Source organism: Dicentrarchus labrax, unplaced genomic scaffold, assembly GCF_905237075.1.
Source record: "Dicentrarchus labrax unplaced genomic scaffold, dlabrax2021, whole genome shotgun sequence".
Lineage (NCBI taxonomy): Eukaryota > Metazoa > Chordata > Actinopteri > Moronidae > Dicentrarchus > Dicentrarchus labrax.
Window position 1 is genome coordinate 458,862 of NW_026136717.1, and position 25,130 is coordinate 483,991.

At 38.9% G+C, this 25,130-nt stretch overlaps 1 protein-coding gene across 1 annotated transcript; it reads right to left on the reverse strand.

The window, feature by feature from the left end:
* Nucleotides 1-23,770, reverse strand: LOC127349584 (uncharacterized). Its single transcript, XM_051375448.1, has 8 exons — nt 23,630-23,770; nt 22,569-22,646; nt 22,385-22,466; nt 22,032-22,292; nt 21,568-21,737; nt 5,001-5,091; nt 188-835; nt 1-29 (listed from the first exon to the last, which is right to left on the reverse strand). The coding sequence occupies exons 2-8, from the start codon at nt 22,608-22,610 to the stop codon at nt 1-3; spliced, it is 1,323 nt and encodes a 440-aa protein (XP_051231408.1). The 5' UTR covers nt 22,611-22,646; nt 23,630-23,770.
* Between the last annotated feature and the right edge of the window lie 1,360 nt (nt 23,771-25,130).

A 25,130-nucleotide genomic window follows, 5' to 3' on the forward strand; every position in this document is an offset into this window, starting at 1 on the left:
TCAAAGAACAAAAAAACTGCTTCGGATGTCTGACACAAAAAAGAAAATTGTGTTTCAAATGAGGCAATGTCCCCACGGAGGTTTGCTACAGCTACTGGCTCACTGAAAACATCCATGTTTTTGTTCCCACAAGGAAGGTACCAGGTAATTTCAGCCAATCCATTGGATATTCTTCTTTGGCTGTCACCACACTCCATATCATGGTGAACAAAGGTATCATGGTACTGCTGAGAATTGCTCAGAAGCTTATTGAGGATCTCTGACTTGGACAAGGAGCATTCACCCAATCTCACAAAAGATATCATTGGAAATTCAGACACAACAATTCTGTTTTCAATAAAGCCCTTGGATTCTGAAAGTGACTGAGGTCTGTGCTTTTTAACAATGTCTCTCAAAGCCCAAAGCATGAGTGTGCACTGCTTTGAGTCACAATTGGGAAGCAGCAGAGGCACAGCAAACTGACACATAGACATCTTGAGTGCCATTTCCTGCTGTACAAAACCATCAGAACACAGAAAGAGAGCAGTGATTATGTCAAGGGGGTTCAGCATGTCACCTGAATGTGGATTGTCAAACAGATCATCAAAATTTATGTCTGTATTTCCTGATGCGGCATCACAGTTTGACTCACATACAGATGTACATTTCACATTTCTAGCTGTAACATTAATCATCATCAGTGTCTTTAGAAAATACCACGGAAGATCTGAATAACACTTTGCCTGTTTGTCAGTGATGGTCTTCTCATCAATCTGAAGTATTTTGCTCAGGGATAGCTTCTTTGTGTAGTGTCGCTCCAATCCCAGATCCTCCAGTAAGCTCTCCAGGCGTGTCTCTGTGGACATGAAAGCTATGATTATGAAACTATTTCAGTACTGTAAACATGCAACAAAAGCTTTGGTAACATATACTGAGTTTATCAGGTACAGCTAGCCAAAACTAATGCAGTCTAATACAAAAGTGCTGCACTAAATTGTATTTTGTTGTACTGTGGAATTAAGTGTTGCAAGCTCTTTTACAACAAAAGCAGCTAGCACTAGCTAAAGTTTGATGTCAGATATTTACGTACGATGTCATTCGGAATTTATTTGCATAAAGCTTAGTGGTTGTTAAAGATCACTTTAAACCATATGACAGGCATATAGGGAGATATTTAGCCACCTCAATCACAAGCTCACTAGAGGGACATCATTTATCATATATTTGAAGTAGGAAATAATAATAATAATAATAATAATAATAATAATAATAATTAAAGCTGCAAGCAGCGTTGAGCGGGACCTCGCACTCCACGCAACTCGGGGCGTGCTGCGGCCGCGTCATGTGCCATCGTTACACGTGCGGACCAAAACATGAAATTTCACGTAAATCAGCTCAAAATCGCCACGCAGCACTTACTTCCTGTTGCCAGTAGGTGGCACTATCACTATGTCTTAATATTGTCATGTAGACAAGTTCAGGGCGGGACTGTTATAACACACGTGAGGTTTCATTGAGATTGGACCACGTATGCTGAAGTTATGAGGACGTGTTCAGGGCGAGACTGTTACAGAATATATGACGTTTATTGGAGACTGAATATTGTCATGTAGACAAGTTCAGGGCGGGACTGTTATCAAGCATTTGAAGTGTGGAGCCGATTGGACAATGTTCACTCAAGTTATAGCGAATTTGTGTTTTGTGGTGGTCCATCAAAATTTCCCGCCACCCCACAGACACGCCCCCTCACCACAGTCAACACATATCATCAACAATGTGTTTTGCATTTTATAAGTAAATTTCAGCTGGATCTGATCATCCTGCGAGGAGTAGAACATGAAAGTATAAAACGTGATACTTCCTGTTACCAGTATGTGGCGCTATCACTCTGTCTGAATATTGTCATGTAGACGTGTTCAGGGTGGGACTGTTATCAAACACGTGAAGTTTCATTGAGATTGGATCATGTACACTGAAGTTATGAGGACGTGTTCAGGGTGGGACTGTACACTGAAGATATGAGTACTATCTGTTTGATGGCCAATCGGTGGAATTCGACACGTCGTCACGGGCACACGGTTAAAAATACAGTCACAAATAGCACAACTTTTGATAACCAATGTGTGTAGATTGAAGTGATCGAATTTGAAGTCAATCTGATAAAATCTGTAGGAGGAGTTAGTTAAAACAGAAGCCCTTAAATGCTGGAAATAGCATCACAGTTTGACATTCGATTCAACCTGGCCAACTTTGAGGGAACGCCATGGACACGCCCTTTAACGTACATGCACAAATAGCACAACTTTTAATCAACACCATTTTTTGACTGTACTGACTAATTTTGAAGCAGATCTAATAAATTCTCTAGGAGGAGTTTGTTCAAATACAATGCAAAAAAACACTGAAAATCACTGCAAAATGCCGGAAATGGCATCAGTTTGACATTCGATTCAACCTGGCCAACTTTGAAGGCACAATTCTCTAGGAGGAGTTCGTTCAAATACAACGCGAACAAATCACCGAAAATGCGCACAGAATTCATTATGGCCAACTTTGAGGGCACGCCATGGACACGCCGTTCAACATACATGCACAAATAGCACAACTTTTGATCAGCACCATTTTTTGACTGTACTGACCAATTTTGAAGTAGATCCGATAAATTCCCTAGGAGGAGTTCGTTCAAATACAAGGTGAAAAATTCACCGAAAATGCGCACGGAAGTCACTATGGCCAACTTTGAGGGCACGCCACGGACACGCCCTTCAATGCAAAAAGTTCGCCGAAAGTGAAACTTCAAATCAAAATGGCCGACTTCCTGTGGGGTTTCGGCTTTTTGTACGTCCCGGCATGTTACACATGCCTATCGAGTTTTGTACATATGGGTGAAACGTAGCGCCGGGGCTGCTATTTTTTTATCCTGTAGGGGGGCGCTACACACACGACAAACACAATTTTTGGTATGTGAGCTTCAGGCACTACTCTACACGTGCCCTGTGAATTTCATATTCATAACTATTACGGTCTCCGCACAGTGATTTATCATGCAAAAAGAGCGCCACCTAGTGGCGTATTTTTTTGCCCTTTTTACGTGAGCCTCAGGGAGCCATGGGGAAGCATGGTACCAAGTTTCATCTTAATCACACGTGCCGTTGCAGAGATATAAACTTCTTCATTTTAAAGAGCGCCACCTAGTGGTGATGGTCTGAAATTGTGCATGGTGCCTAAGGAGGACATGAGGAACTATGGACCCAAGTTTGATGTCAATCGGACATACCAATGTTGAGAAATGATCCTCTTCCTTTTTTGACGAAAAATCTACAGGAAGTAGAATTTCAAAAATGTTCAAATTAGTCTTTTTGCCAGGGCAGTCCCCAGGTGCTAGGTGAAAAATTTCGTGCGAATCGGACAAAGCGTGTAGGAGGAAAGGTACTTTAAGGACATTTAGCGCTCTAACGAAAAAAAATTATAAGCGGAAGTGGGTGGGGCCTATATGGAGAGATTCAGCTCCATTCACCGAACGCGTGGATGTTTTTTGAATGTGCGACACAATATGAAAAACTTATTAAGTAACCAAAAAGTGAAAATACTTTCCTAAATAGTAGCGCCACCCAGTGGCCGACCCAAAGCGACGCATAGAATATCAAATTTTTCACCAGGCCTGACAACTTTGCCAAATAAAAGTTTTCGTATATGTTCAGGGGGCAAAAACGCAGTCGAAGTGGCCTAAAAATAATAGGTAAGAAATCGAGCAAAAACAATAGGGACTTCCAGCGGTCGCTGGCTCGGTCCCTAATAATTATCATAATAACTTTCATTTATAGAGAACTTTCAACCCCCATCTTACAAAGTAAGATAAAAAAAAATTAAAAAACACATCTAGTCAGAAAATTATCACGTTTTCGAAGAAGATTTCAACCAGATTAAACAAGAACAATTTTGGAAATAAAAGATACTTCAAGAAACATAAAAGTCAAGAGAAAATCAGGAAAAAAGGGACATAAAGGCGATTACTGACTCAGCTGACCTGATTTCCTCAGGCATATTGTTCTAGAGCCTCAGTGCCCTGGTCTATCTCCCTTTTGTTTTCAACCGGGCCTCTGGAACAGACAAAAGACCTCTGCCCGAAGATGGAGTACGAGCTGGCGCATATGGTACTAATAGTTCAGACGTAAAGCAGGCCATGTAGAGCCTTAAAAGCAGGAGTGATGAGATCATATTTTTTGTTTCTGAGTTCTGTACAGTCTGGAGTCGATCAATAGATCTTTGGTTCCAACTGGTAAAAAGGCTGTTGCAGTAATCCAGGCATGATGAGATAAATGCATGTAAAATGGTCTCTGTGTCTAAAAGTTAAAAAGATTGGATTTTGAAATCTTTCTAGGATGATAAGTAGTTTTGGTGCTCAAAACTTAAATTACAGTCAAACCAGACACCAAGGTCGTTTGCAACAGGTTTAATATGATCTGATAGGCCTAAGGAATGAGCAAATTGCAGAATTTGTTTAGCCACTTTTGGACATTTAGTTTTAAAACCAATCGTCCAATTAAGTGTTTGAAAGTACAATTAATTTTGAAGTTGTATGTAGGGCCATAGGATACATGGAACAATACTCATGTTGGTTGCCATCTTACCATTCAGAGTAGAGAGTCAATCAATGTCATGTCTGTGTATTCATTGTAGTAATCATGACATGCTCACATGGTTGCTATTTATAATATCTATTGGTTGCCAAACTAAGAAGACTGGTCTTACCATTATAAGCCTGAAATATTTAAAAAAAAATGTCACAGGAAAGTAACAGGTCTAAAGAAAATGGCCTCTTTTGTTCAGAGTGCCTTGTTGGGGAAAGCTGAGAGAGCAGCTGCCGTGTTAGACAGTCACACAGGTTAGGGATACAAGGTCCATATGGTTGTAATTTTCTTTTGTAAGCTTTACTGAGTTGCTGTAAAATGTTATATGGCCCCTAAGTCTGTGACTTTATTTTGAAAATGCACTGCAAATAAGGCTTTTCTTTTTCTTACTTGTGTGAGCAGATGTTACAGTTGCCTTGCTTATTCTTCCGTTCCTATGCTGTGCAGAAACATGGAGGGAGTAACACGCCCCTGGCTTCAGGTTGCTGAGAGTCAGGTTGTTTGTGTCTGTTGTCAACTCTTGCACAGTTTCTCCCTCACTGCAACAAGTCACAATGTAACTCTCCACTTCACCAACAGGAGGGTCCCAACGCAGAGACAGTGACTCACTGCTGGCCTGATAGACAGCAATCTGTGCAGGAGGGCTGGGCTCTGTGGGGATAATATACAATTATATTTCACATATAATGGAAATTCAAGTTCTGTCAAGGTTTGACTACACTTAAAAGTGCAGTGTGACTACCAAGCACAAGAGGTGTGGTAAAAGATAAAGACACATACACATACACATACTGTATACATATATACTATATATACTAACCTTTATAACATAACTTGAAAGCATCAGTGTAAAAGTACAATTGTATATGAATCCAAATACCATTCAGACAACACTGTCTTTAATGTTTGTTTTAGTTTCTTTGTTGTTTTTTATTGATTTACACATTTACCTGTGAAGACAGATAGTGAGGTTGGTATGCTTCGATTGCCATTATCTGCAATCCTTGTTATACTGAAAGTGTATTCAGTCCCAGGATTCAGTCCCTCAACCTTCACAGTGCCGTAGTCCTTTGTGATAAAACTGTCTCTATGTGTGTAATCTACTTGCAGTTTATACCCAACAGAGTGATCAGTGAGTGGTAAACCAAAAGAAACAGTCTCCTGATCAGCATTGAGAACTGTTACTTCAGGTGGACGGACATCTGAAATAAGAGAAGAGAAGTGCATCTCAGTATCCACATTACAGTGTGTATTCAGTCTTTAAATTGGATCAGTTATTGACAGACACACTTACAGTCAGAATGTGCTGTTGGTGGAGTGTTCTCTCCTTTCTCACAGTTTTGCTCAGAGAAGGATTCAGGTGCATCATAGAAATCCTAGGTAATTTGTGTAATAAATCAATTGTAATCATAATCCCATTTACAATAACTGAAACATAGTATTGTATATTATATAACAGATAATATTTAGCTTGTAATTTTCTAATTATTAACTGTAAGTTTAGAGTTGTAAAAAAGATTGTTACCTCCTCATCTGAGCTTTCCATTTTGGGTACACTTTCAGCCATCTCACATTTGGTTCTGATTATTCACATTGCATCTCACTGAAAGTAATAGAGAAGAACTTTGTAATACCTTCCTCCCCAACAGCTATTGATTTTACCCAACAATCACACAGTTAAAAATACAAATACTCTACAACCTACTAATTTACAATATCAAAAAATAACTAGTGCTGGGCAACGATTAAAATGTTTAATCGCAATTAATGGCACGGTTACTCACAGAAATAAATCATGAATGCCTTAATGCGATAATAACGTGTTAACTTGCCCAGCACTAAAAATAACACTACTAACAATACTGTAATCAGCCCACTATGAGAGGATTAAAGCTCATATGTGGTAGGTCTTAAAAGAGAGAAGGGGGGCCTACCTTTGTAGGAGAGATTTATACATGGTAAAGATAGTATCCAATCTTTTATCCAGGAGTTTTTGTCTTCTGTACATGCAATGTTCTGCTATAGGTAGTATTTCCGAGGATACAGCTCTGCACTTATGTCAGTACAATAACAGGTCCCTCCCTTTATTCTGTCAGGCGAAGTTACTTTCTGTTTTGTTTTCCTAGATATAGATGATCTGATTTCCACTAAAGAGAAACTTACTTGTCCCGGTATCCCCCTTTGCTGAAGGCAGGGATTGGCTGAAATAGAGGAGCCTATAGGGAGTGGATATTTGAGTGGTTATGGCTTTGTAATCAGAGTAGTTGGATTTGCATTTTTCAGTATTTTTTGCCATTTTGTTTGTTGTTTGTCATAGATATATTATGTAATAACCATTATGTATTGCCATCCCAATAATTTTGTACGTTTCATGCCCAACATGGAGCTTGCATTGGAGTTGGACTGAGGTCACTAATAAAGTACTCTACAGAGGACATTAGCTCATGAACAGACAAAACAAACATGCCTGATAGAGACTAAAATTTGACTTAAGATTAAGTTGGTAGTGTTGCAATATTAAAAAAAACTTTGTAAAAGGACAAGTACACACAGTACACACTTCTCTAAGAATACAACAATACCATGGTAAGGTAAAGGAGTTTGAGCATAGACTATTATCTTTACAAATATATGTCACAGTCTTACACATTCAAACTTTGTAGCCCAGTCAAGTAATACAAATATTCACTATATGAATTACTCAGTTACACTTCATAAGAAGCACAAACTGGGGGTACTATTGAGCACAGGTTGCAGCGTCTTGCTGTCAGCCATCGGATTTTGATTTTCCATGTTGGGTCCATGTACAATGACAATGAAGGATAAAAAAATCAACTTGTCATCCAATATGACTTAATTCCTACATCCATTGGCTTGTTTGTAAAAAATCCAGTTTGAACACAAATCAGACCAGAACTGAACAGCAACAATGTATGGCAACAATGTTGAATTCAGATTAGATCCTGCTTTAAAATTATGTTATATTTGTATATTAATAGGGACTAACACTAACACAGCAACTATATTATCATCATCATCATCATCATATATTCTGGAATATTACATTGACCCACAATAAAAACTGTTTAGTTTAACTTACACTTTATTTTACAGTACCACCTCTCCTCCTTTGTTATATATTTACATAAGCATTGTTGGAGGGGGCCTGAGATCTCAGAATATCATTGCCAATGACTGCTTCACTGCAATTGTTGTTCATAGTATAATAAACAACCTGAACTTCACTCCTTTTATAACACCAGGTGAACTCACTTTCTCTTTTGTTTCCCAGAAACAGTAAATGATTACCTAGTTATCAGTAAAACTAAATTTGTGGGCAATGTGAAGATTAGAGTGGTTTGCCCATGGTGAAATCCCTACACATACATAGTATTCATAAGTTAATTATTTGTCCTCCTAGATAAAGTGTGGCAGTGCAGAGTGCTCACTTTATTCTGTTTGTCATAAACACAGGTGAGAAAATAATTTAGATCTTAGAAAATGGATGCCCACGATTTTTTTTTCTCACTACAAGGCTTCCGTACTTTTAGGGTTAGAATAATATGTTATCAATAAATCTGAAAGCGATTATTTTCACAATTAATCATTTGGTCTTTACAGTGTTACTCCATAATGAAAACATCCCATCACAATTTCCTATAGCTCATGGTGATGTGACCACATGTCTTGTTGTGTTCAACCATCGCTTCAAAACCCAAAGATATTCAGTTCACAGTGATACAGACAGCAGTCGAAATCATCACATTGCAGCTGGAATTAGGGAATGTAATGCATTTTTGCTTTTTAAACTGTCTTTAAAACCAAGCAGTTGTTCAACCAATCAATTAACCAACTTACAGGATAGTTTCACTTCAGTCTCTCCGTAATCACTGCAGGAGGAAGTAGAGCTGAAGGTATTAATGGACTGATAGAAAATGTATCTGCAATTTCCCTGCATGATAGATGAATAATTTATGTACAATGTTACCTAGCTTAACTTTTCTCGCTTTTGACAATCTGTTGCATTCTTGGTCTCATGTGAAAATATGAAGTAAATACATATCTTTGACTGTTGGTTAATTGTTAAAGAATGAAAACAGTGATGGGAATTGTTTAATATTTATTTACATTTCATAGAACAAACAGTAAATTGAAAACAACCAGCAGAGATAATAAAAAAATAAAAAATAAATGTTAGTTGCAGCATAAATAGGATGTCCGTTGCTCCAACACAGCTACAGTGACGCCACTGGAGGTGAGAACAGAAACAAGGTATTTAGTTTGCTCTGTTTTTTCCATGTCTATTTTATAAGCTAACACTGGAGGGCGCCATTGACTGCAGTCTGCCCACTCTGAGGAAACTGGATGTGTGAAGAAAAATACCTAACTGGGTGGCAGGACAGAGACAGACACACAACATCTGGAAGAGGATCAAAACTGTACATTTCTAAGTGTAAGAATCAAACAGACAAAATATTTGTAAATATTAAGTTTCTTGTTTGTTTTTCTTTTTTTCTTTTTTGTTGAAGGAATGAATGAAACGCTTATTTTGTGACAACAAAAGACAACAGGTGCAGTTTGCAAAAAAGTGGCCACTAACTTGAGTTTTCAAATTTACTGGTGAGTAAAAATGCTTTGCACTGATCACTTTTCATGCCGTTAGAAAATGACTTCACTTTGTCTCATCGTGTTGCCCGTTATCATGTGGGCATCCTGTAGCATCATGATTTCTAACCAGGATAGTCACTGTAGCAGAAATGTATCTCCACTAGTTTCCAATGAATATTACATTTTAAAATCAGAACACCAGTTTCAGTCTGTGGTTTCATTGAAGGATCAACTACTCTTTTTGTGTTCAAGCTTTAGCTTTATATCGCGATCCGACTCTACTCCTGATGAATCTGTGTGACTTCAGAGTATTTATGGAAACATCTCAGAGGCTAAGAGCTCTGGTAAAAGCCACCTTTGTCCAGTTAACTAATGTGATGATGGTGTAAAGAACTGGCCAGTGGTTCATGGTCAGGACTTCTAAACTGAGACAGTGAAATGTTAGCTTACTTCACATGTAGCAGAGTTTACATGTAGCCACTTAATCACACGTGGGACAGACATGAGGGCTTTGACACCATAAGATGCCTCACATCCTCATAGAGTAATGAGATCACACACGTGGTCCGACTTTTTCCTTCCTCACACTGTGTTGCATTGTGGGTGTGGAGGTTGTGTTGACCTTACAGTGATGTGATGTAACAGTGGATCAGACTGGATGTACGTGGACACACACTTAGCCTCGTCTATGTTATAAAGTGACTCACTGCAGCCCTGTGGTTCTCACAGTTTGGGCTGGATTTTGGTTCATTCGTAACGTGCCCGACAACTGCAGACAGCCAAGCAAAAGGCAACACCTGATGACTCCATATCACTGAGGTTATTTGGAGATCCAGTGTTAGGTCAGTGGTGCATTGAAGCACATGGTTAACAGCCCACAATGGTAAACATACACAAAGACACTGACACTCACACAACTCTCCAGCTTGGTCTCCATTGCCAAGTTGCACCTGTTGTCTTGTTTTTACATTCTTTGTTGAATTCAGAAACCCAAGACTTGAGATGAAGACAAATGTTAAATAATGGAATTTTAAAAAAGATGATTATTTTAAAAGTATAGTAAAACTATATAAATAAATGAGGTGATGATATTTCTGTTTAATTTAGAAGTTATTATACACTGTCAGAGCATGTGAGCAGAGCGGACCGGGTGAAAATTTCCACTCCTCGCTCACAGATTCTCAACTCCATGATGAATTTTATCCCGTTTCACTCGCTCACCACTCCGCTCAAAAAAAAACCTGCATCGTACAACCCTCACCTGCAATCTTATATTCACAAATAAAACATGAGCTTGGCCGTTTTTCCCCACGCTACATATTTTCATTTCATTTAAAAAATACCACGACCCAACTCAACTAAGACATAAGGGTAATGTTTCGTTTTTAAGCTGACAAAAACAGTAAGACCACAAGTTATTAATTCAAAATGTTTTATCTTAAACCAATAGGATCAGGGGTTAGATGAATCAATGGGCATATTTAACTCAAATAAATAGGCTACAAAATGCAAGTCATCCAAGTTTTCAAACGAAATAAACTTTTACAGGAATAGTACACTTGTACGACTTCTCAGTTTCTTTTCTGAAGTACACATTAAACTCCATAGTTTTGAAAGAAACTAGTGTGGGTGTGCGTGCAGGTGCAAAGATGCATTCTGGGTGGGGCATGAGCGACCGGAGCGAAATTGGAGCGAGAGATAAGGCTCCGCTCCACCTTTTAAAAAAATTGCCGCTCCTCGCTCAACACAAAATACTTCTGCTCCCCCGCTCCGCTCATATGCTGTATGCTGTGATTCTAATCTGGGAAACATTAAAGACATTCATAGCCAGTCTGCCCATTTTTCTCTTTATTAAGTCAGTTTACAGGAGTAAGTAAGAGTAATAAAAGTAATAAGTAATGAGAGTATACACGCAGACAACAACACATAAAGAAGGAACTATCATTTGATTGTTATTTAAATCTTTAATTCTTAATTGCAGTGGTTATAAATTTCAAGTTAAGACAATCACTTATTATACTCAGATTAAAATAAAACTCAGGTAACCTACATGTTAACATTTAGACTGAATTATCATTTAGTACTTGAAATATTCATTAACAGATTCACAATTCTAATAATCAAGTAAATAATCAAATCAAACAGATTTTTTTTTTACATTCTGTCCTATTACGGCAATTCCACATGCAGGCTGAGTGATGTGTAAAAAACAAGGGTAAATGTAAATATTTGACATCAGACACTTCAGACAAACAAAAGCAAATGAACATCATACTTAATCAGAAAAAAAACATTCTGTCCCATTATGACTATACCACAAGTAGGACGATCTTTAAAATAAGTATAGAGAATGTAAAAGTTTCATATGAGATGCTTCACAAAAACAACCAATAAAAGACCGTATGTCACATATTTCATAAAAGAAAAAACTATTTATGTCACTTTTTTAACTTGCTCTTTTCAGTGGCAATACAATGAGCTTCATCTGTCACACAAAGATCAGGAATTCAAACCCATCAAACTGGAACCATTTTGTATGTCCCTGCCTTACACATTGACTCAGAGTATCAAAGAGTATTGAAAAATCTTGATGAGGTCAACATTAACATACAGTGGAAGCAGATTATTTTGATGACACACGTTTATCACCATCTACAATCGAGGTGACCAGTATTTGCAGTGATTTTGTTTCTGCCATCCCTATTGTAAACCTTTGCTGGTAAAATGTTGAACTGTAGTGACAATATCGTCAAACATGTCATCTTATATACAGTATGTTACTACTTGTGATTCTCTTCTTTGTTATATCAAACAAGATGAAAATATCCATGAAAGGAGGATGGGTACCTCTGTACACTCAAACAAAGTGAGGGGAAGGTTAGTATTCTCACTTGATGTTAAATGACTCTTTGAGACTGGCTTCTGCCTGCTGGTACGTAGTACTTTTCCAAGTTTCAGGAATATCAGCAGGTCTTGCATTATATGCTTTAGCAAACTCATTGTTGAACTTTGCCAGTACATATTTCCAGTAGTCTGATGCCTCAAGACTTTTATCTGGAGCAATTCTCCAGTCTGGGAAAATATCTGTGTAACTCTTGAAAGGGTGCCATTCACCTTTTGTGGCATTGCATTGAAAACGCCCATCACTGATTACTAAGGAAGTGCATATGTCAGTGACAAGTTTGTCTGTCCCATGCCAACTGAATCTACCCAGACCCTGTGGCCGATGTACTGAAGCGCAGTGCTCTTTATGTTCTTTTCCTCCTGCCTCACAAGGAGCTTTGCAGAACGGACACTGTTTACCACATCCAATCAGTTTGGTTAAAAGCTCGTTCTGAGGCTTCACATGAAGAGCTTGTAGTGTCATTTGGATGTTTGTTTCTTTAAACTTCTTTCTAAGAGTTTGTTCCATGTCCTTCACACACTCAGTGAGCCAGTGAGCAAACTGTTCCTGGTTGGCATTGTTCAGGATCATGAAAGCACCAAGAGCATCCTGTGAAATGGCCAGTTTATCACCAAGTTTTTGACAGATATTTTTAACAAATGTCTTCAAGTTGCCACTCTTCTCTGTTTTAGCTTTGTTGATAGCATCATTTATGCTCCTGATACTTGACTGGAGATGTTTATCCTCAAACTCAAACATCTTAGATCCATTTGAAAGGTGTTCCACAATGCGGCCATGTATCCATTCCTTTACATATTTCTCATATGAGCAAATATAGCTATGATACTTGTCAAAGTCATTCATTGAGAGCAGATCCAGTAAAATTGAATACTGGAAGTACATTCGTGTGCTGAACTCGAAGCTTGTCTGCATTTCACCAGTGATATCAGGACCCAAATAACGGTTGACAAAGTCTTTAATTGCAGGCCTCAAACAGCGCTCTGTGAATTCTTTTGCCTTCTTCTGGCACTGGTCTCGTTTATTGAACACATCTTTGAAATCAGCACGAAACTTTTCTTTGTTTTGATTGAGACATCTGTAGGGATCATTCTCATGTAGGAAATCTTCCTGCATTTTCTGAAACTGTCTGGCTGCATCTCCACAGATGTGCTGTTTCAGAGAAACTTCAAACTCAATCTCTATACTCTTTACATCCTGAATGTTTTTCAGCCTCTCGTCAATAATGTGTAGGATCTCCTGGATGTAAGTGTCATGGTAATTGTTTTTCCTTTCCATTTTGTCAGTCACAAACTGTGTGCAAGCATCTATGATGCTGTCAGCTATTTTTTGTAAAGCTCTGACATGTTCTTCAATGTTGAATACTTTACAGACTTTGTTGACAGTTTGTTTGAGTTTGTTGATGACTCCCTCAGCTGTATATTTGAAAGGTACCAGTCCACAATCTTGCAGTCTTTTTTGACTTAATAATTCACATGTATAACTCCCCTTACGTGATAGATTGTCTCTCAGGCAGAGGGTAACACTTGTGATGACATTTCTGGCCTTTGGTTGAGAACAAGATAGTTCATTCACTGTTCTATTCCACATCTTATCAAATTCTGTGTCAAGCTCCTTCTCTGTCATCTTGACTTTTTTCTTCCGACATTTCTCAATCAATGCACACACTCTCCCCTCTAATTCTTTTGTGTGGTTCTCCTTGATTCTGTCAATTTCTTTCATTCCTCGTCTGATGTCAGCTGCTGCTTCGAGCTGATTTGACACAGAGTTCTCAATTTCTCGTCGAAGGCTCTTTGCACTGTTTGCAAAGTCCTCTCTGTATCCTTCAACTAGATAGACATGACCCTCTGTCTGCTTGAAGTACTGTTCCAGATTTTCAAGAATCTTTGTCTCCCATTTGGCCAGCACTGTGTTAGCTTCACTTTTCAAAAGAAGGAGATATTCTTTCATGTCAGATATCTCAGAATCCACAGCAACTGTGCCGAAGTTGGAAATTTTAGTTTCAGTTTCTGTTACCCACGTGTACATTTCTTGTTTGAATTCCCATTCCCATTTGTTGAATTCTGTGCACAGTCTCATGTATGCATCAGCCACTAAGCTGTTTCTGAAGCTGAAAATGAAGTTTTCGTGCTTTACTGCAGTCCACAGGCTTTTCATCCACTCTGTAAAATCCAAGATATTATTTACAGATGACTCACAACTTCCCAAAGTTTGGATGATGGTTTTCTTGAGCTCATAAACAGCCTCACTGTACCCTGCATTGACTGGTGCCATTGGTGGGTTTCCATTCCAGAGTCCAGGGATGTACCAGTTCCCAGTGTCTGGACTGTACTCCATCACATCAGTGAAACTCTTGTTCTCCTCTTTCTTTTCCATCTTGGCTGCTGCCTGGGTCATCTCGTTTAACTGTTCCAAGAGCAGTTTCCTGTCTCTTAAGTTCTTCTCATGGGCTGAAACATCTGACACATTCTGGTGAACAAACTGACATTTGGGCTTTTTGCCCACTTCTTTCATCCTGAGAAAAGCATGCACGACTATTTGCAGGATGTCCTTCATTTCTGTTGAATTCTCCATTGCAATATTGATAATGGTGATGTCACTCAACCCCACAACAAGTGTTGCAAGCTCATTGTCATGTTCATGGCTATTGTCCAGTTGTGCAAGCTCTGGTGACTTTAATCCCTCAGTGTCAATGATCACCATGAAGTCACAGTTGAGAGCTTTTTTGAGATCTTCATTGATTCTGATGAGCAACATAAAAGCACCTCGAGTGCATCGACCACTGCTGACTGCAAACTGCACTCCAAACATGGTGTTGAGGAGAGTAGACTTTCCTGTGCTCTGGACTCCAAGAACTGTGACTACCAGTATCTTGTTCTTAGGAAACACCAAGTCATTGAGCTGAGAGAGAACGTCACTCACCCATCTGAGAGGTATGTTGGATGCATCTCCATCTACAAGCTCAATGGGAAATCCATCAAGCAACAATTGTGCGCACAGTCTTGGCAGATGCTGTAATTGTTGTCGTGATGGGTCTGTTTCTGGAAGGGAAAGTGAAGCTTCATAGATCTGACCCATTTCACGGAAGAAGTGTTCAGTCCCCAGTGAGCTGTTGGAAAGTTGTCTGTCAATGTCTTTGATCTCCTCTTTGTTTTCTTTGTATTTCTTTTTGTACTGCTCCCTGAGGCCAGACAGTTTTTCTCGAGATAGGTTATCGAGGTTCATTCGCATCCATTTCAGGAAATAACACCTCTCAATCCCTGGGCTTGATATTGCGTCAATGAAACATGACATTGCATTTGACATGTCATAAGAGTTCTGCTTTTTGCGAAGTTCTGTTTTCTGTAACTGAAGATCACTTTTGTACTTTTCTATGTCTTTAGACCCAACTTTCCGAAGCCGAAATTCCTCCTTCTCCAAGCAAGTCAGGTCCTTCCATATTTGTCCTTGCAACGGCAGCTGAGCTTCTTTGTATGAAACAATGTCTTGAATTTCGGCAGTGATGGCATCTGCATTTTTCTTGGCAGTCTGGCACTGTGAACAGTCTTCATCAACCCAGATTCCCAGTTCATGGGCAATGTCAGCCATTTTCTCAATTCCTTTCTTCATCTTTGAGTTCTCAACAACATCCCTGATTGTGTTCCGCAATATTTTGACAAAGTCTGCATCATTCATGTGCTTAGTTTTCAAAAGTATGTTGCTGTTAGTTAAGCGCAGCTCAGTTGCTACTTTTTTTAGAGCATCTACACTGAACCTCTGGCTTTGATGGTTACCCACCAAGAAGATCTGTGCTTTGTGGTTTTGATTGATAAGCAGCTTGCACTCAGTGTCCAAATTGTCAAAGAACACAAAAACTGCTTCAGATGTTTGACACAAAAATGAAAATTGTGTTTCAAATGAAGCAATGTCCCCACGAAGGTTCGCTACAGCTACTGGCTCACTGAAAACATCCATGTTTTTGTTCCCACAAGGAAGGTACCAGCTAGTTTCAGCCAATCCATTGGATATTCTCCTTGGGCTGTCACCACACTCCATATCATGGTGAACAAAGGTATCATGGTACTGCTGAGAATTGCTCAGAAGCTTATTGAGGATTTCTGACTTGGACAAGGAGCACTCACCCAATCTCACAAAAGATATCATTGGAAGTTCAGAGACAACAATTCTGTTTTCAATAAAGCCCTTGGATTCTGAAAGTGACTGAGGTCTGTACTTTTTAACAATGTCTCTCAAAGCCCAAAGCATGAGTGTGCACTGCTTTGTGTCACAATTGGGAAGCAACAGAGGCACAGCAAACTGACACATAGACATTTTGAGTGCCATTTCCTGCTGTACAAAACCATCAGAACACAGAAAGAGAGCAGTGATTATGTCAAGGGGGTTCAGCATGTCACCTGAATGTGGACTATTTACCAGATTATCAAGATCTAACTCTGTATTTCCTGACTGATTCCAACAGTTTGACTCACACATGGATGGAAATTTCACATTCCTAGCTGTCACATTAACCATCATCAGTTTCTTCAACAAATACCATGGAAGATCTGAATTACACTTAACAGTGTCATCAGTGATGGTCTTCTCATCAATCTGAAGTATCATGCTCAGGGATAGCTTCTCTGTGCAGTGCCGCTCCAATCCCAGATCCTCCAAGAAGCTCTCAAGTTGTGTCTCTGTGGACATGATTGCAATGCGTGATTACAATGATTATTAAATCCAGAATTTATTTAAATACTAAATCAAAATTAATTGTAATATACTCAGTTGCCAGTTCATCAGTTAAGCCTAGCTGAAACTAATGCAGTATAATACAAGAGTGCTGCACTAAATCCTACCTTTACGAAATGTATTATATTGTTTTTAGTTTTGTTCATTTAAATTCAAGGTCCTTTTGGAGGCTTAATTTTGTTGTGCTGTTGAATTGTATGGTATTACACTGACAGGAGGTTCTAATACAAGATACAAGATTCATTTATTCTTCTACAACATGCAAGGTGTAGTCCCTTTATGCTACTCACAAAACAAAAATTATATAATAATTGATTATTATATGGATGAATGAGTAATTATATGGATGAATAAATAATAAGTAATAAAATAGTTTTTTGTTATTGTGCAGGCAAGAATGATGGTGGGTGATGGTTTATCCACTGCAGAGCCCTCCTGCATTGGGCTGTGCATATGCCATGCCAATTTGTAATGTTTCCAGTCAAGAATATGACCCCATTTATATCAGTGAGGGGAGCCAAAATATTCTAAAAAGCCTCTATGTAACGTAAAAAATATACATTTTTGTGAATCTCTTAAAAACACTTCACAATACACATCATTTAAATCTTCAGAAAGAATTTATTGTAGGTGTGTATTGTATTGTTTGTATCGCATAACTGTTGTATTATTAGACTGCACTCATTTAGCTTTTGTTGCACTTAATAAACTAGCAACTGAGTCTAGAATAAATGCATTTGCAGTGTAAAGGAGAAAAGTACATTTTTATTATTGAGCAGTAACTGAAAGCAGCAGACCAATAAATCTGTTGTCTTTTCTCAAACCTACAAGTTGCAACTAAGGCACTGTAAATACAATTTTTTTGTCTCTTGAACAAAAATACATTAAGTAAATAGCTAGTTCAGAAATCCTAAGTCAGGTTTTGTTTTAACATTCCAACTTTCTGTCAAACTATTCAGTTTATCTCACTTGTTGCTGCTTTAAAGCAGCTTGATAAATTAGAGGTTAAGTGTGTAACATTTAGATCTATTGACAGAAATGAAAAATAGTATTGATACGGGGAAATGTATCATTTAATAGGGACTCCACGGGTCACCAAAGGGCTCAGACACGCAGGTCAGTTAAGTCGAGATGTTGTCTCACTGTAAGTTTCGTCCTGTCAGAAGCTGCTGTTACCTGTTTTTAATGGAAGTGCAGCAGTTTTTATACTATGGACCCACTATGTTTCAGATTCACATAATCACATGTCCAGTAAACATGTCCATGTTTACATACTATATCTTGCAGACATTCAGAATTCCATGACAATAAAGTAATGTCTCTACAAACCCACATCATCCTAAGAGGATCTCTGTGTTGGTGGACCACTGGTGTGCAGGAGCTTTAATATCAAAACTTTATTAGGGATCGAGCACTGAAAGACCCTATTATTCCTCTAGGAATTATTATTATTATACCTTTGGAAGTTCAACCGCATATTTGGCCCCCGCAACATCCTCAAAATGGAATGAAAATTTGCACAAAATTCAAATGTAGCTAAAATATTGATATGACATTGTCCCCGTGCACGGGCGCCGCCAAACGTCTAAGCCACGCCCCCCAGAATCAGCCCCCAAGACATGTAAGGCCCACATGTACGAAAATTGCTACGCATGTGTATCATGATAAATGAAGCAGAAAAGCCTCTTGGACCCATGCCCAGAAACCCACAGGAAGTCTGCAATTTCAATTTTTAATTTTCATCATTTTGTGGTCATTTTGACTTTTTGGGCTTGTATTTGAACGAACTCCTCCTAGGGAATTTATCGGATCTGCTTCAAAATTGGTCAGTACAGTCAAAACATGGTGCTGAATGAACGCTGTTCAATTTGTAACTGTACGTTGAAGGGCGTGTCCGTGGCGTGCTGTCAAAGTTGGCCATTTCTAAGTCTGTGGTCATTTTCTGTGAATTTTCGCCTTGCATTTAAACAAACTCCTCCTAGGGAATTTCTGGGATCTGCTTCAAAATTGGTCAGCGCAGTCACAAAATGGTGCTGAATGAACGCTGTTCATTTTTTCACTGTACGTTGAAGGGCGTGTCCGTGGCGTGCCGTCAAAGTTGGCCATTTTGAAGTCCGTGGTCTTGTATTTGAACAAACTCCTTTGGAATTTATCAGATCTGCTTCAAAACTTGACAGTACTCTTGAATAATGTTGCTGATTACAAGTTGTGCTATTTATGACTGTACGTTGAAGGGCGTGTCCATGGCGTGCCGTCAAAGTTGGCCATTTTGAACGAATGTCACACTGTGATGTCATTTTGGCATTTCAGGGCTTCTCATTCATTCGTATTTTAACCAACTCCTCCTACAGGTTTTATTGGATCTACTTCAAAATTGGTCAGTGCAGTCAGTTTTTTTGTCCAACATTGTGCCCGTGGCGAGGCGTCCCGTGGCATCCAATTTCAAACCTTCGCCATGAAAGAGGGATTAATCATAACTTCTGTGTACATGATCCAACTGCAACGAAACTTCACATGTTCGATAACAGTCCCGCCCTGAACACGTCTATGTGATAATATTCAGTAATAGTCAGAACGCCACCTAGTGGCAACAGGAAGTATCACGTTTTATACTTTCATGTTCTACTCCTAGCAGGATGATCAGATCTAGCTGAAATTTACTCATAAAATGCAAAACACATTGTTGATGATATGTGATGACTGCGGTAAGTGGGCGTGTCTGTGGCGTGGCGGGAAATTTTGATGTACCGCCACAAAACACAAATTTGCTATAACTTGAGTGTACATTGTCCAATCGGCTCCAAACTTGGCCTATGTGATAATATTCAGTAATAGTGAGAGCACCCCCTAGTGGTGAAAGGAAATGTATTTTTCGTACTTTTATTTATATCTTCAAGCATATTGACCAGATCCAGCTGAAATTATGTGAGAAGCTCCTTAGGAGGATGAGAATCACATATTATGAATCTTAAGAATTTGCATGGAACCATGTTGTCGTGGCGATGCGGCAAAAATAAAAAAATTACACTTTTGGGGGGACTAAACATGCCTGAAAACTCATGAAACTTTGCACAGCATTCGGTGGTTCCGAACGCCGAGGTATTGTCTTGGTCCCGTGGATGGGCGTCGCAAAATGGCTTAGCCACGCCCCGCAGAGTCAGCCCCCAAGACACGTATGACTGACATGTATGAAAATTGCTACGCATGTGTATGATGATAAAAGAAGCAAAAAAGTCTCTTGGACCCATACCTCAAACCCAACAGGAAGTCGGCAATTTTGGATTCTGTCGCGATTTGCACACGTTGTATTTGAACGAACTCCTCCTAGGGCATTTATTGGACCGACTTCAGATCTGACAAAGCCATCTAAAGACATTCACCATTAAAAGTTGTGCTCTTCAGTTTTTTTTGTCAAACCTCCTGCCCGTGGCGTGGTGTGCCGTGGCATCCAATTTCGATCCTTCGCCATAAAAGAGGGATTCCGTCATAACTTCTGCGTACATGATCCGACTGCAACGAAACTTTACATGTCTGATAAGAGTCCCGCCCTGAACACGTCTATGTGATAATATTCAGTAATACTCAGAGCGCCACCTAGTGGCAACAGGAAGTATCACGTTTTATATTTTAAAGTGCGTTTAGGCTAATAACTTTTGTATAATTTGTCACACATTCAAAAAACCTGTATCCACGCGTTCGGTGAATGAAGCTGAATCTCCCCATATAGGCCACACACATTACCCCCAGAGGTTTTTTTTCGGCTAGAGCACAAAATGTCCACAAACTACTTTTTCGTGCTTTGTCCGATTCGCACAAAATGTTGCACGTAACATCTGGGGACTGTCCTAATAATAAACTAATTGAAAGAATTTTGATAATTCTAAAAATAAGCATGTTATAGAATTAGCACTTCCTGTGGATTTTTGTTCAAAAGAGGAAGTGGAGTATTTTTCCACATTGGTATGTCCGATTGACACCAACCTTGGGTCCATAGTTCCCCATGTCTTCCTTAGCCATTGTGCACAATTTCAGGCCATCGCCACTAGGTGGCGCTCTTTAAAATGAAGAACTACAGGAAGTATCACGTTTTATGCTTTCATGTTCTACTCCTAGATCCAGCTGAAATTTACTCATAAAATGCAAAACGCATTGTTGTTGATATGTGTTGACTGTGGTGAGGGGGCGTGTCTGTGGCGTGGCGATAAATTTTGATGTATCGCCACGAAACAAGAATTTGCTTTAACTTGAGTGTACATTGTCCAATCGGCTCCAAACTTCCCTTGTCTGATAAGAGTCCCGCCCTGAACACATAGTGATAGCGCCACCAAGTGGCAACAGGAAGTAAGTCCTGCATGGCAATTTTGAGCTGATTTACGTGACATTTTCATGTTGTGGTCCGCGCTTGTTACGACGGCACGTAACGTGGCCGCAGCACAACCCGGACGGCACGTGACGCTGCTTTTTGCAGCTTTAATTTTAATTGAGCTTTTGTCTCTGCAGAGAGGGCTGTATTTTATTTTAAATAATTTATTCCTCTTTTATTTGAATACATAGTCTAAACAGAGACTCAAAAAAAGTGTTGACTCTATTGTGAAAAATCATTACAATAATGATTTTATTTCACTTACTTGTGTGGGCAGACTTTACAGTCGCCTTGCTTATTCTTCCATTCCTATGTTGTGCAGAAACATGGAGGGAGTAACACGCCCCTGGCTTCAGGTCGCTGAGAGTCAGGTTGTTTGTGTCTGTTGTCAACTCTTGCACAGTTTCTCCCTCACTGCAACAAGTCACAATGTAACTCTCCACTTCCCCAACAGGAGGGTCCCAACGCAGAGACAGTGACTCACTGCTGGCCTGATAGACAGCAATCTGCGCAGGAGGGCTGGGCTCTGTGGGGATAATATACAATTATATTTCACATATAATGGAAATTCAAGTTCTGTCAAGGTTTGACTACACTTAAAAGTGCAGTGTGACTACCAAGCACAAGAGGTGTGGTAAAAGATAAAGACACATACACATACTGTATACATATATACTATATATACTAACCTTTATAACATAACTTGAAAGCATCAGTGTAAAAGTACAATTGTATATGAGTCCAGATACCATTCGGACAACACTGTCTTTAATGTTTGTTTTAGTTTCTTTGTTGTTTTTTTACTGATTTACAGATTTACCTGTGAAGACAGATAGCGAGGTTGCTTTGCTTTGACTTCCATTATCTGCAATCCTTGTGATACTGAAAGTGTATTCAGTCCCAGGATTCAGTCCCTCAACCTTCACAGTGCCGTAGTCCTTTGTGATCAAACTGTCTCTGTGTGTGTCACAGGAGTAATCTACTTGCAGTTTATACCCAACAGAGTGATCAGTGAGTGGTAAACCAAGAGAAACAGTCTCCTGATCAGCATTGAGAACTGTTACTTCAGGTGGAGGGACATCTGAAATAAGAGAAGAGAAGTGCATCTCAGTATCCACATTACAGTGTGTATTCAGTCTTTAAATTGGATCAGTAATTGACAGACACACTTACAGTCAGACTGTGCTGTTGGTGGAGTGTTCTCTCCTTTCTCACAATTTTGCTCAGGGAAGGATTCAGTTGCATCATAGAACTCCTTGGTAATTTGTGTAAAAAATCAATTGTAATCAGAATCCCATTCATTTAATACTTTTTTAATTATTAACTGTATGTTTAGAGTTGTAAAAAAGATTGTTACCTCCTCATCTGAGCTTTCCATTGTGGGTACACTTTCAGCCATCTCACATTTGGTTCTGATTATTCACACTGCATCTCACTGAAAGTAATAGAGAAGAACTTTGTAATACCTTCCTCCCCAACAGCAATTGATTTTACCCAACAATCACATAGTTAAAAATACAAATACTCTACAACCTACTAGTCTACAATATCAAAAAATAACTAGTGCTGGGCACAATTAAAATGTTTAATCGCAATAAATGGCATGGTTACTCGCAGAAATATATCAATAATGAATTCAAAAGTAGTGTATTGCGCATTATTATTTTAAAAGTACTTCTATATGAACAAAAGTGCAATAACATTTGGTTTGCACAACTTTACACAACAAATAAGTTGCTTTTTAACAGCAGTATTGCCTTTACACAGTAGCAGTTAAAACATTTCTTGCAGTGTGCTGACTTTATTTGAAACATTCCACTGCTGTGCAAGCAAAATGTCTCTCTTCTGTTTTCATTACAGTCAGAGCATGTGAATGCAGCTCCCACTGTCCATCAATATAATGCACTGTAACTCCGAGGTAACTATGGTTACCCAGGCGATGTCCAGTAGTCTCCAGTGAGAGCAAGAGTTGGTGCACGTTGTAACGCCGTCGCTTTTGTAGTCCTCTTCTTTTCATACAACTCGTGCATTCTTCTTGTGATGGTGCGTCTTGAGGGAGGCTCATAGTGCCCTCATTCGTTCTATAGATCCTATCTTCCACAATACTAATCGGCCTGCAGTCTGAAGCTATGCACTTCACTATGGCATCCACTCCCCTCCTGTGACCCATGATTTGTCTGGATGTTGTATTTAGAGCCAGTGAGCAACGGACTTTCAAAATAATAATAGTTTTTTTTTAAATGGCGTAAATGCGAGATAAAATACGTCGGCGTTAATTAATGAATGCGTTAACGCGATAATAACGCGTTAACTTGCCCAGCACTAAAAATAACACTACTAACAATACTGTAATCAGCCCACTATGGGAGGATTAAAGCTCATATGTAATAGGTCTTAAAAGAGAGAGGGGGGGCCTACCTTTGTAGGACAGATTTATACATGGTAAAGATAGTATCCAATCTTTTATCCAGGAGTTTTTGTCTTCTGTACATGCAATGTTCTGCTATAGGTAGTATTTCCGAGGATACAGCTCTGCACTTATGTCAGTACAATAACAGGTCCCTCCCTTTATTCTGTCAGGCAAGTTACTTTCTGTTTTGTTTTCCTAGAAATAGATGATCTGATTTCCACTAAAAGAGAAACTTACTTGTCCCGGTATCCCCTTTGCTGAAGGCAGGGATTGGCTGAAATAGAGAGCCTATAGGGAGTGGATATTTGAGTGGTTATGGCTTTGTAATCAGAGTAGTTGGATTTGCATTTTTTTCAGTATTTTTTGCCATTTTGTTTGTTGTTTGTCATAGATATATTATGTAATAACCATTATGTATTGCCATCCCAATAATTTTGTACGTTTCATGCCCAACATGGAGCTTGCATTGGAGTTGGACTGAGGTCACTAATAAAGTACTCTACAGAGGACATTAGCTCATGAACAGACAAAACAAACATGCCTGATAGAGACTAAAATTTGACTTAAGATTAAGTTGGTAGTGTTGCAATATTAAAAAAACTTTGTAAAAGGACAAGTACACACAGTACACACTTCTCCAAGAATACAACAATACCATGGTAAGGTAAAGGAGTTTGAGCATAGACTATATCTTTACAAATATATGTCACAGTCTTACACATTCAAACTTTGTAGCCCAGTCAAGTAACAAAAATATTCACTATATGAATTACTCAGTTACACTTCATAAGAAGCACAAACTGGGGGTACTATTGAGCACAGGTTTCAGCGTCTTGCTGTCAGCCATCGGATTGGATTTTCCATGTTGGGTCCATGTACAATGACAATGAAGGATAAAAAAATCAACCTGTCATCCAATATGACTTAATTCCTACATCCATTGGCTTGTTTGTAAAATCCAGTTTGAACACAAATCAGACCAGAACTGAACAGCAACAATGTATGGCAACAATGTATTCAAAATGTTGAATTCAGATTAGATCCCTGCTTTCAAATTATGTTATATTTATATTTTAATAGGGACTAACACCTAACACAGCAACTATATTATCATCATCATCATATTCTGGAATATTACATTGACCCACAATAAAAACTGTCTAGTTTAACTCACACTTTATTTTACAGTACCACCTCTCCTCCCTTTGTTATATATTTACATAGGCCTAAGCATTGTTGAGAGGGGCCTGAGAGCTCAGGATATCATTGCCAATGACTGCTTCACTGTAATTGTTGTTCATAGGATAATAAACAACCTGAACTTCACTCCTTTTATCACACCAGGTAGGTCCTTTCTCTTTTGTTTTCCAGAAACAGTAAATGATTACCTAGTTATCAGTAAAACTAAATTTGTAGGCAATGTGAAGTGTGTAGGGATTTGCCCATGGCAAAACTGAAATCTTTTTCAGCTACGTGGTATTCATAAGTTAATTATTTTGTCCTCTAGAT